The following is a 12,337-nucleotide window of genomic DNA, read 5'->3' as shown; positions in this document are numbered from 1 at the left end:
TTGCTGCAGCTGAGTCAGTGGCTTTTAAATACACCTCGGTATGAAACTTTCAGAAGGAATAGGGAAAAAGATTGCCATTAATTAGAGGCAATAAGTGCATAAGGATTTAAATCGAGAAATCATGTAACCAGAGCGAGCAAAGGAATTGGTCACAGTACTCCATATTAGTCTACTGAACGGCAAAAAGAAAATTGAATATATTTATAGCCCAATTAGAGCTATGTATTAACAATAACAAACATAATTGTAGAAGATTTATGACTTCTATTTTTAAAAATGTTCTTAGGGCTGTTTATTCAGTCAATATGTTGTCTCTCTGACCATGGTTCTGGGTGTTGAAATAGGCAATCTAAAAATAGGGGTGTATTTGGGAAGTAGTGCCCACAATATAGTTAGGCTCAATGTGTAAGAGTAGAAAAATAGAAGAAATGAGGAAACTTGAGGGAGGAGGAGAACAGAACTTTTCACGTTACCCAAATTGTTGGGATGGGAGTTGAGGCGATCAGTAGAGTACAAATGAATTATCTTTTAAGAAGAGAAAAGGAGTGTGTTGAAGGTTGGAGTTCCATTGATGAATAATGGAAACTAGATCAAATTTGAAATGTAAAAGAACAACCTCTATTGTGTTGGGTAATAAAAATCAGAACTATAAATTTAGAGAAACTATAGAAAAGGAGCTTAGAGAAAAGTGAGATAATTAATATAAAGCATAAAGGGCTTATAAATAGCCTATTTCTGTTTTATGTCACATAAGAGACTTGAGGCAAAGACAGTAACAAAATTGCATAAAATGTGGTCAGCTGGCTAGAGCAGGAGATAGTTAAATGGTGGAAGTAACTTGCATCAGTCAAAAATTAAAGTATTAGATTGTGAATAATGTGGTGAAAACACCAGTGTAGACTGCCTTGTCACTGCCTTTGCCACTGTCGCTGTCATTGCCAAGCAAATATCATAGCAAATCCCTGTGCTTTTCAAACAATATTATTGGAAGGGACAGAAGAATTGCACTGCAGAAAGTGGTGTGATAGGCCATTTCTTCCTAGAGATGTGATTCAGAATTAAACCTTTAATGATGCCTATCTGTATTGGTAATGAGGCTTAGCTGTAATTTTCCTAATGGCAGTCAAAGGTTGCAGTGTGTGTTCTTACGTAAATGTTAATGGCATTTTTTAAATGGATTAGGGTTGAAATAATTTTCTCGCCTATAAGAAAGTTGCAAGGTGGATAAGTTGATTTATTTCAATGGTAGGAAATTAATTCTGACATATATTCAGAAACACAAGCTCCACCTAGCTGATCAGTACTTTGCCAATGGCAAGCAATATACTCTAGTGACCAATTAGTGGCAGAGTTTTCATATTCCAAGCACATTCTAACACAAAACATACACATACACAACCCATTGGTCCATCAAGCCTGTCCCATTGTTTAAAATGTTACCTTTCTTGGACTAATGAGTAAAATATAATTGAAATTTGCATTTTATCATTCTCTAGAGCGACAGGAAATGCCTATAATTTATTATCTTAACTGTCATGTAATTGTCTTCTAATATCAGTCTACATTGTTATGAAACTGGCATTTCTACAATAACTTACAATTGTGTAGCACCTTTAACAAGGCACTGAATTGATGTTACAAAAGCAAAACCTGAGTCGGGACCATGAAATTGGAAAAGCTCGGTCAAAGAGATGGAAAGCTTTTAACAAAGAAAAAGCAGGCCGAGTGGGCGTAAAACCCAAATTGCTGAAGGCATTGTGGCTTATGACTTTGGGGAAAGGGATGCACGAAAGGATTGCCACAATAAGGTGCAGCAAGACCTTGGAGGGATGTAAAGAGTTAGGGATGGAGAGTCATTGTAGGCCAGTGAAGATGAGGTGATGGGAAAGCAGGACATGCATGACAGATTTGTTGCGAAGGTGGAGTTTTTGGAATGTGTAGGATGAGAGGTCAGCAAGGAGAATGTTGAAATAGTTATGGAAGTGATTGAGGCTTTTATCTGGTTATAACAATGGGGCTACACTAGGGTTAAAGCAAACGGTGTTATAGAGATGGAAGTGATTTTTGTGATAGAAGCTGAAATGTGGTCTGAAACCTAGCTCAGGAATGAATGGGATAAGATTGTAAACAGCCAGGTTCAACCTGTGTTTGATAGAGGAAGGGGATTGCATCGATGGGAAAGGGGTGAAGTTTGTGGCTATTACCAGCGACTGGCTTCCATCTTCGTTGGCATTCGTGAATTATTGTTGACTTCCCAAACCACCTCCACCCGCTTCTGCTTTTTTAATATGAAAATCTTAAAAGGGGTAAAATTAGCATAAATTAGCCCAACAATATAACCAGCAGCTGCTGGTTAACTTAGAGTGTGGGTGTGGTTTGGGAAGTCAACAATAATTCACAAATGCCAACACTTTGGGTACAGCGATGAAGTGTGTGCTGTTTTAGCCCCTAAACTATAACTGACCTTCAAGGGTGAAACTGCAAGTGTTGCGTATCCAACAAAGTCCATTTTTATGGCAACTCTGACCAACCATTTGTATGTTATAGTGGGGAAGAAAGTCTCCAATTCTCAAAATGGATTTAATCTTCAGTCACGCTAGAAATTACTGACTCAGACCAGTTTTTGCAGCTGCAGCAGGTATGCAATGTACAAGCCAATTTTATTTTGAGAACATTGTGAACACCACCAACATGTTCACAGCGAACCTTCTATGGTGTGCTTGTTGTGAACTGAAAAAAATCACTGTGGCCAAAAATTAACTTCAAGCATTTGATTGTTTCCACGATGCTCACTGAAGCTGAAGTCATGAGAAGAGGTTTGAAAGTACACTGTTTCTTTGTTTTATTATCTTATATTAATATAAGATTAATTATATTAATATAAGATTAATTATATTAATCTTATATTCTATAGAATTGCTGTATTAGCTCTAGAATATGTTCAAAAAATTGTCATATGCAAGTGATATGTTAAAAATATATATAATTTGTGTGAAAAACAAGGGTATTCACAAATTTTCATCTTGTCAAATTTCAAATGGGATATTTTGAATACAGTTGAGGCACTGATACAGCACCATTGAGAAGCATTGCAAATCTTTTGGGGTGGAGGGAGGGAAAAATTCATGAATTATTATTTAAATATACTTAGACTTTAAAGAAAATGAAAGGAAAGTTGAAGAAGGATGGACCTTGGTTTAAATCTGGACCTGCTGTTTCTTCCCTCCTCCATCCACCCCACCAAAGTTTCAAAAATATTTTTACAACTTGAAGTATTATTTGTATAGATTCTCAGCTGCAAAAGTGTAATAGAGATGTCAGGCCAAAGATTATATATCTACCTCAATAACTGACTCAGTAACTGCAGTTTTTGTTGATTTTGTAAAAACAAATTCTGTCTGCTCAGCTTCAGTCACATAATTCTCAGTGCCATTATTCAATGAACTTTTATATTTTGCAGAAGCAGAACCTCTTCAGGATCTCCCCTTCCAAAAAACACAAAGAAAGTTCACTTTATCAAAAATATGCGGCAATATGACACGAGAAATAGCAGGTAATTAATATAAGCATAGGCATTTACCACTTTCAATGGTGACTTATGCAAATGGCATGAGAAGCAATAGCCCTTGTGGATTGGTGTATCTTAACACTTGTTAAATATATGTAACTTTCCTCTTGATATCCCGTGGCTTTGTGTTTATCAAGGGTTATACATTTGGGCTGCATTTGCACCAATACTAACTACAGTTAGTAGCGACTGTTTTATTTTGCATTACTGCTGTGTTCCTAGTCTAAATGTAGCCTGAATATTGAGTTGTGGACCCAACCTGACAGAAAAGTGGGTGAGACGTTTTATTTAAAAAGTGGCCTTGATATGCTGGCGCAGAGCTCCAACCCTTTTGTACAGATGGACAAACTTCTATGGTAAATGTAACCTTAATCGGAGCCCCAAGTTCTAGAAGTCCTTTTCCAGTGAGATTACTGACCACAAAAATTGGTAGAACATTTGCAAACCATTTTTCTTTTTGTAATGACATAGTCTGAAAGTTTATAGATGTTCTATACTCTGCCCATGTTTCATACCTGTGTGGGTATTTAAATTTGCAACATTCTCGCAACCAAATAGGCAGCCATTTAACAAAACGTGCACTACCTGGGGAGAGTGAAGATCACAAAATCACAGTGCAGAAGAGGCCCTTCGAGTCTGCACCGACACGTGAGAGACACCTGACCTACCTACCTAATCCCATTTACCAGCACTTGGCCCATAGCCTTGAATGTTATGACGTGCCAAGTGCTCATCCAGGTACATTTTAAAGGATGTGAGGCAACCCGCCTCTGCCACCCTCCCAGGCAGAGCATTCCAGACCGTCACCACCCTCTGGGTAAAAATGTTTTTCCTCACATCCCCCCTAAACCTCCTGCCCCTCACCTTGAACTTATGCCCCCTTGTGACTGACCCTTCAACTAAGGGGAACAGCTGCTCCCTATCCACCTTGTCCATGCCCCTCATAATCTTGTACACCTCAATCAGGTTGCCCCTCAGTCTTCTCTGCTCCAACGAAAACAACCCAAGTCTATCCAACATCTCTTCATAACTTAAATGTTTCATCCCAGGCAACATCCTGGTGAATCTCCTCTCCACCCCCTCCAGTGTAATCACATCCTTCCTATAATGTGGCGACCAGAACTGCACACAGTACTCCAGCTGTGGCCTCACCAAGGTTCTATACAACTCCAACATGACTTCCTACTTTTGTAATCTATGCCTCGATTGATAAAGGCAAGTGTCCCATACCACCCCACTAACATGCCCCTCCGCCTTCAGAGATCTGTGGACACACACGCCAAGGTCCCTTTGTTCCTCAGAACTTCCTAGTGCTATGCTGTTCATTGAATACTTCCTTGTCAAATTACTCCTTCCAAAGTGTATCACTTTACACTTTTCAGGGTTAAATTCCATCTGTCACTTATCTGCCCATTTGACCATTCTGTCTATATCTTCCTGTAACCCAAGACACTCAACTTCACTGTTATCCACCTGGCCAATCTTTGTGTCATCCTTACTAATCCTACTCCCCACATAGTTAACTATGTCATTTATATAAATGACAAATAATAGGGGACCGAGTACAGATCCCTGTGGTACGCCACTAGACACTGGCTTCCAGTCACTAAAGCATCCTTCTGTCGTCACCCTCTGCCTCCTACAACTAAGCCAATTTTGAATCCACCTTATCAAATTACCCTGTATCCCATGTGCCTTTGTATTCTTTATAAGTCTCCCATGTGGGACCTTGTCAAAGGCTTTGCTGAAATCCATATAAACTACATCAACTGCACTACCCTCATCTACACACCTGGTCACCTCCTCAAAACATTCAATCAAATTTGTTCGGCATGACCTCACTCTGACCAAGCCATGCTGACTATCCCTGATCAAACCTCGCTTTTCCAAGTGGAGATAGTCTCCTTCAGAAATTTCTCCAATAGTTTACCTACTGCTGATGTGAGACTCACTGGCCTGTAGTTCCCTGGCTTATCTCTACAATCCTTCTTAAATAGCGGAACCACATTAGCTGTTCTCCAATCCTCTGGCACCTCCCCCGTGGCCAGAGGGGAATTAAAAATTTGGGTCAGAGCTCCTGCGATCTCCTCCCTTGCCTCCCTCAGCAGTCTGGGACACAAATCATCCGGACCTGGAGATTTGTCCACTTTTAAGCCTGCCAATACCTCCAACTCCTTGTCACTCCCTATATCAATTTGCTTAAGAACCTTGCAGTCTCTCTCCCCGAGTTCGATACCTTCATCCTCATTCTCTTGGGTGAAGATGGATGTGAAGTATTCATTCAATACTCTAGCGATGCCCTCTGGCTCCACCCATAGATTGCCCCCTTGGTCCCTTATGGACCCTACTCTTTCCCTGGTTATCCTCTTCCCATTGATATACTTATAGAATATCTTGGGATTTTCCCTACTCTTATCAGCCAGAGCTTTCTCATATCCCCTCTTTGCTCTCCTAATTGCTTTCTTAAGCTCCACCCTGCATTTTCTGTACTCCACTAATACCTCTGCTGCTTTGCTTCCCTTGTACCTGCTAAAAGCCTCTCTTTTCCTTCTCAGCGTAACTTGAGTATCTCTGGTCATCCATGGCTCTCTGGGCTTGTTACTCCTTCCTATCATCCTAAAGGGAACATGTTGAGCCTGTACCCTCCCCATTTCCTTTTTGAACACCCCCCACTGTTCTTTTTTAGATTTCCCCACAAGTAACTGTTCCCAGTCTACCTTGGCCAGATCCTGCCTTATTTTACTAAAATCCTCTCTCCCCCAATCCAAAACATTTTTTTGCAGCTTGTCGATTTCTTTGTCCATAACAAACTTAAACTGTACCATAACAAAAACAGAATTACCTGGAAAAACTCAGCAGGTCTGGCAGCATCGGCGGAGAAGCAAAGAGTTGATGTTTCGAGTCCTCATGACCCTTCAAATCTCTGTTTTTTAAACTGTACCATGTTGTGGTTGCTATCACTAAAATGCTCGCCCATCACCACCTCAGCCACCTGTCCAGCTTCAGATAGTCAGCAACTTTACGTAATGCTTTAAATCTCCATCTAGCTTGCTACTTTATTCATTCGATCACGTATTGCAAAGAACCCTTAACTAGACTCATAATAAAAACTTAATCCATTCAGAATATTCAGATGTCAAATTTGAATTGTTTTCCTATTATACTTGGGTAATTTTTGCAGTGAAATTACTGCATTTTGTCCACCTTCAAAGACGAATACTTGTTCATGATATATGCTTATTTATAGCAAAAGTGATGTGTTTATTTGCATGTCTGCTCAGCCCAAGTTCAACTCTGAACCTTAGTATTATTAGTGTGTGACACATTTCTCAGGTGACAATGCCACCAATACCTTACTTCAATGAGGGAAATAATTAATGCCTGTACAACCTATTTCTCCCTCCACCCACCCCCTTGCCACTATCCTTCTCCCTTTCCTTTTTTCTTGTCCTCATGGCTTTGGCCTTTTGCCAACACGCAGCATTAATCTTTGTGATGCATAATATTATTTAAATGTGCAGAATGGATTTCATAATGCAGCATCTTTTTCTTTGGATCCACTGTGAAGTTGATATACACTGACTTAATTAAGCATTATGTAACTCAACTATTTCTAATTATTTTTAAACAATACTCTCCAAGGCAAAAACAAAATAATGATCAGGTAACAATAGAATGTAGAAAATATATCATAATTGTAGAATTTTATAGTGCAGAAGGAAGCCAATTGGCTGTTCCTACCTGTACCATTTCTCCAGAAAATCTATACGTTAAAATCCATGCCCCTAGTTTTCTATTTTTTTTCAAGTATTTATCAACTCCCTTTGAACAGCCACTATGGATTATGCTGTTTTTGATAGGATACAAAATTCACTAAAGCAATCTATATATATTTGGAAAAACAAAATCTTAACCTCTCCCTGCATTCTTTTCATAATTTTTAGCCCACCATCCAGTGGAAATATTTTTCCCATTTGCCTAACCAAAGAGTCATAATTTTTATTCAGTCATGGGATGTGGGTATTCTCTTTAAGTCCAGCATTTTTATTCATCTCTAATTGCCCCTGAGAAGATGGTGGTGAGCCATTGTCTTGAACTGCTGCTATGTGGTATAGGTGAACCTGCACTGCTGTTAGGGAAGAAGTTCCAGGATTTTTGACACAGTGACAATGAAGGAACAGCAAAATAGTTCCAAATCAGGATGGTCGCTGATTTGGAGGGAAATAGCAGATGATGTTGTCACCATGCATCATTGCCCCTTGCTGCTCTTGGTGGTAGAGGTTACAATTTTGGAAGGTGCTGTTGAAGAAATTTTCAACAGCTCTATCAAATTTCCTCTTAGACCTCCTTTTGATAAAAGGAGTTCCAGTTTCTGTAGTTTCCCCCAATGAAAGTTCACCCATGATATCATAATGAATCTTATCTGTACCTTCTCCAGGGCTTTAACTCTTTGCCCCACCATAAGCTGCAAAAAATAGACTCACTATTCCAATTGCAGCCTAACCAGTGAATATATTTACTTCACAATTTCAAATGATTCCTATCTGTCCAATCGACTAAACTATATCTGTATTCCCGAAGTTCTTGTCAAATCAACTAACCTATATCTGTATTCCTGAAGTTCTTGTCATAGCTCATCTGATTTCTACATGTAAATTTTGATGTGGTCTCTCTTATAAATTGTGACGTATATATTTAGAAGATGTTGGTCTCAACACTGCCCTAAAGTACCCTGTTATTTACCCTCTCCAGTCTGAAAAATATCTGTTAATCATCATCTTTGGTTTTCAGTCGTATAACTTCCCATCTATGCTACCACATCCCTGGCTCAATGTTTCCAGGTACTTTATCAAAATGCCTTTTGGAACCCCATATGCACAACATCACTAAATTTCATGCATTAATTCACTCCATTATTTCCTCAAAGAGCTCTAGTAACCTATCAGAAAAGGCTTGACTTTTTACAAATCTGAGTTCGCTGCTCTTGACTAAACCTAAAGAAGTAATAATTTTATCCCATATCTGAGTGTGTACAAGCAGGTTGGGTTGGCTTGCTTTTTGTTAACCTGTTTATCTGTTTCCTTTGAGCAGAGATGCTAAATTAAGCAACCCTCCAGTCCTCTAAAACTTGCATATCCAAATATTCAAACTATGTGGTCAGAGCCAATGCACTAGTTGTGAATGGTTTTATTATATTGTGGACAAATGGGATATTGCCTAAATTTCATAGTTACATACACTACAACAAAATAGTTTTCTCGGAATAGGTTTCAGGTTAAGGTATGTAAATGTTACATAACTACCCTTGTATTTTCTGCTACATGTAGCCCTGTATGCAATTGTCAACTAAAATCTGATTTTTATTGGTTTCATTTAAGGATAGTTCTCATCTGTGCTAAAAGATCACTGTGCTCAGCTTTTTCTGTACTGCCTTATGGAGAATTTAACAATGCTGGGTAAGAATATTTTGTTTTCAACTGAATTCAAAAGTTACAATTTTCTACTGTACTGGTTAAAATAATCAGTTCTTCTAAAACTTCATTTTACACAAATGAAACATAATTCATTTCAAAGGCGCTTTAAGGCCACACTGTGGCATCAGTTTAAAGCAATTTTGCTTTTGCACTGAAACTGCAGTTCATAGTGTAAATAAAGCCAGAAACCTGACTCCAACCCGGAGCCGAGGCCAGAGTATGGTGATATGCCCCAGGTGAAGAAGTTTTGCTCCACTTCCAAGTCAGTTTGGACCTTAATACCTAATTTATACTGTCAATCTTATGAAGCTGAAACAGCTTTGCACCACCACCAGAAACGACAACAACTTGCAATTATTTAGCCCCTTTAACAAAGTTCCTGTAAGACATTCCAAGATGCTTCATAGACATGTTATCAAAAGGAAATTTGATACAGAGTCACATAAGGAAATATTAGGGCAGGTGACCTAATGCTTGGTCAAAGAGTTAAGTTTAAAGGATCATTTGAAGGTGGAAAGAGAGGCAGAGAGGTTTATGGAGGAAATTCCAGAGAATAGGACCTTGGCAGCTGAAGATGCAGCCATCTTGGAGTGACTGAAAATCAGGGGTGTTCAAAATTGGAGGATTGCAGATATATCTGAGAGTTGTAGGGCTGGAGGTGATTAGAAACGAGAGGGCAGTTTTTTGAAGACAAGAATGAGAATTTTAAAATCAAAATAACCAGGGGGCATAGATTTAAGGTAAGGGACAGGAGGTTTAGATGGGATGTGAGGAAGGATTTTTTCACCCAGAGGGTGGTGGGAATTTGAAACTCACTACCTGAAAGGGTGGTAGAGGCAGAAACCCTCATAACATTTAAGAAGTATTTGGATGTGCACTTGTAATGCCATGGCATACAAGGCTATGGGCCTAGTGCTGGAAATGGGATTAGAATAGTAAGGTACTTGTTTGACTGGCACAGACTCGATAGACCGAAAGGCCTTTTTCTGTGCTGTAGACCTCAATGACAAGTGCTGCTGAACTGAGAACCAACATAGGTCAACAAGTACAGGGGTAATGGGTCAGTAGAACTTGGTGTAAGATGAACAGCAGAGATTTGGATGACCTCAAGTTTTTGAAGGCCAGAATGTGGGAGGTCAGCTAGGATTGGAATAAACAAGTTTAGAGGTAACAAAAGCATGGATAACGGTTTCAGCAGCAGATGAACTGAGGCAGGGGAAGAGATGGAAATAAGTGATCTTAATAATGGTTCAGATATGTGATCAGAAGTTCAACTCGGGTTCAAAGGTTGACACCAAGGTTGAGTACAGATGCTCATCATCATACAGACATTTGCAATGAAAAGGAACTTTTTCTTCATCCTTGGGGTGTGTGTCACTGGAAAGGCCAGCATTTATTGCCCATCTATGATTCTCCTTAGAGATGGTGGTGAATCACTGCAGTTCATGTGATGTATGTATACCCACAGTGCTATTACATAGGGAGTTTCAGGATTTTAACCCAGTGTTATTACCACAGCTGGTGTTAATTGCTGCACAAACCAAATCCCAGAGGGAAGCGACTTGTGGGCTATACCCTTTTTTTTGTCTGCTGAAACCGAGAAGACGATGCACTGACCTCAGCAGTAAGAGATCCAGTAGAACTTTTGTAATTTTAAAAATTAAAAATAAAAGTTTTCTTTTGTTTTAATAAAATTTAAGCACACAAGATTACAGTTATGCAATTAAGGTTAGTCTTACAAAACGTTCCCCTAAGAACTCTCTACTTGGTCAAACCCGCAAGTAAACACCTTCCAGGCATCACTCCCTTATAGATGTCTACGATGAAAAGAAATCCAGTAATATTACACAAAGCAAACTGCTGTAGCTTCAATAAAGGCATATTGCATGACCTTACCCTTTTTCACTGTGCGGTGGAATCCACTTCAGGATAAAACTGCTTGCAGCAGCCCAAGACTCTTCTGGCTTGTCTGGATGGTTGATTCAAACTGCATCCTCTCCCAGTCGAAAGCTCCAGCTATAGCTCAACAGCTTAAATAGCTCCAGCTCAACAGCTACTCCAGCTATCCACAGTAACTCTAAAATACCTCTTTTCCCTTTCATCTCCAGTTCCATTGTTCTCACACCTCTTTGAAACTCAAATCCTTCCAAATATAAAATCTTTTACGACTCTATCTTGTCTTTGCTTTCGGGATCAATAAAATATAATATTCCCTCTACTGTTTGCCCATGGAACTCCTGCAAGATGTGGTGTTTAAACCCCCCAGACAACCTGACTGCTATCAAACTGCCCAGCTTAGTTAAATCTCTCTCACACACACACCCAGCCTTCTTTACAGAATAATACAATATTCCACAAAAATATCTTTAAAAAAATCCACTCTCCCACCCAGAGACAGTGAAATAACGGTGATGGATTTCCAAGCCAGCATGGCCCTTGACAACACAGAATCTCAGACTTGTCACAGCACAGAATGAAGTTGTCTGCAAAGGCTCTCTGAATGAGCAATTCAACTGGTGCCATTCCACTGCCTTCTCCCCGCAACCCTGCACTCTCTCCCTTTTCAGATAATAGCTTAATTTTGAATGAATGCCTCGATTGAACCTACCTCCACCACACTCTCAGGAAATACATTCCAGACCCCAGTCATTCACTGCGTGAAAACGTTTTTCCTCAGGTCGCTTTTGCTCCTTTTGCCATTTACTTTAAATCTTGGCAGGTAATTTACAGGTGATAATGTTCCCATGCAGCTGGTGTCCATATTCTTCTGATGGAGTCAGTGTTTAAGGGATGGAGTTTATGGCAGAGACCAAAGATGGTGGCTTTGGTCGTCCCAATATTAGTTGAATTTCCTTGCCAGTTAAGAAACTATTAATGACCAGATTAAAAATGTTCCACTAGTGGTTTCTGTCAAAAAAATTATTGCCTTTAATTTACACTTACCGCCTCATCCTAAACTAGAATGATTTATCATTTTGAAGGCTGGTCAGCTTGTGTTACTTAGGTTAGAATTTTTTTAAACAAGTTGCTTAAATAGATTTGACGCACACATTATACAAGTGTATTTTATTGTCTATCCCTGTGTACCAATTTTTAGACTCAATCGGTCTTTACCACTATGTGCTGTATTGACACTCTTCTGAGAATAGTGCACTAATTGCATAAAGTATGTACTAAATGGCTATTGCTTAGCATCTAGATTTGCCAACATTTGAATTGTTGGTTGAGACCAAAAGTTTAAACTGATGTGTTTCTGTTACTGCTTGGCAGATATGGTGTATTTTTATGGTGTAAG

General features: G+C 39.3%; 1 protein-coding gene across 1 annotated transcript in view; it reads left to right on the top strand.

The window, feature by feature from the left end:
* Positions 1-12,337, top strand: part of LOC121287268 (CDK5 and ABL1 enzyme substrate 2-like) — a 52,176-nt gene that overhangs the window by 27,223 nt on the left and 12,616 nt on the right. Inside the window, exons 2-3 of the mRNA XM_041204980.1 lie at positions 3,461-3,553; positions 8,947-9,024. Of these exons, the coding sequence (XP_041060914.1) occupies positions 3,461-3,553; positions 8,947-9,024 (171 nt within the window). The remainder of the gene's footprint in view (positions 1-3,460; positions 3,554-8,946; positions 9,025-12,337) is intronic.

The sequence above is a fragment of the Carcharodon carcharias genome, chromosome 14 (assembly GCF_017639515.1).
Source record: "Carcharodon carcharias isolate sCarCar2 chromosome 14, sCarCar2.pri, whole genome shotgun sequence".
NCBI lineage: Eukaryota > Metazoa > Chordata > Chondrichthyes > Lamniformes > Lamnidae > Carcharodon > Carcharodon carcharias.
This window is presented reverse-complemented; position numbering and strand designations above follow the sequence as displayed.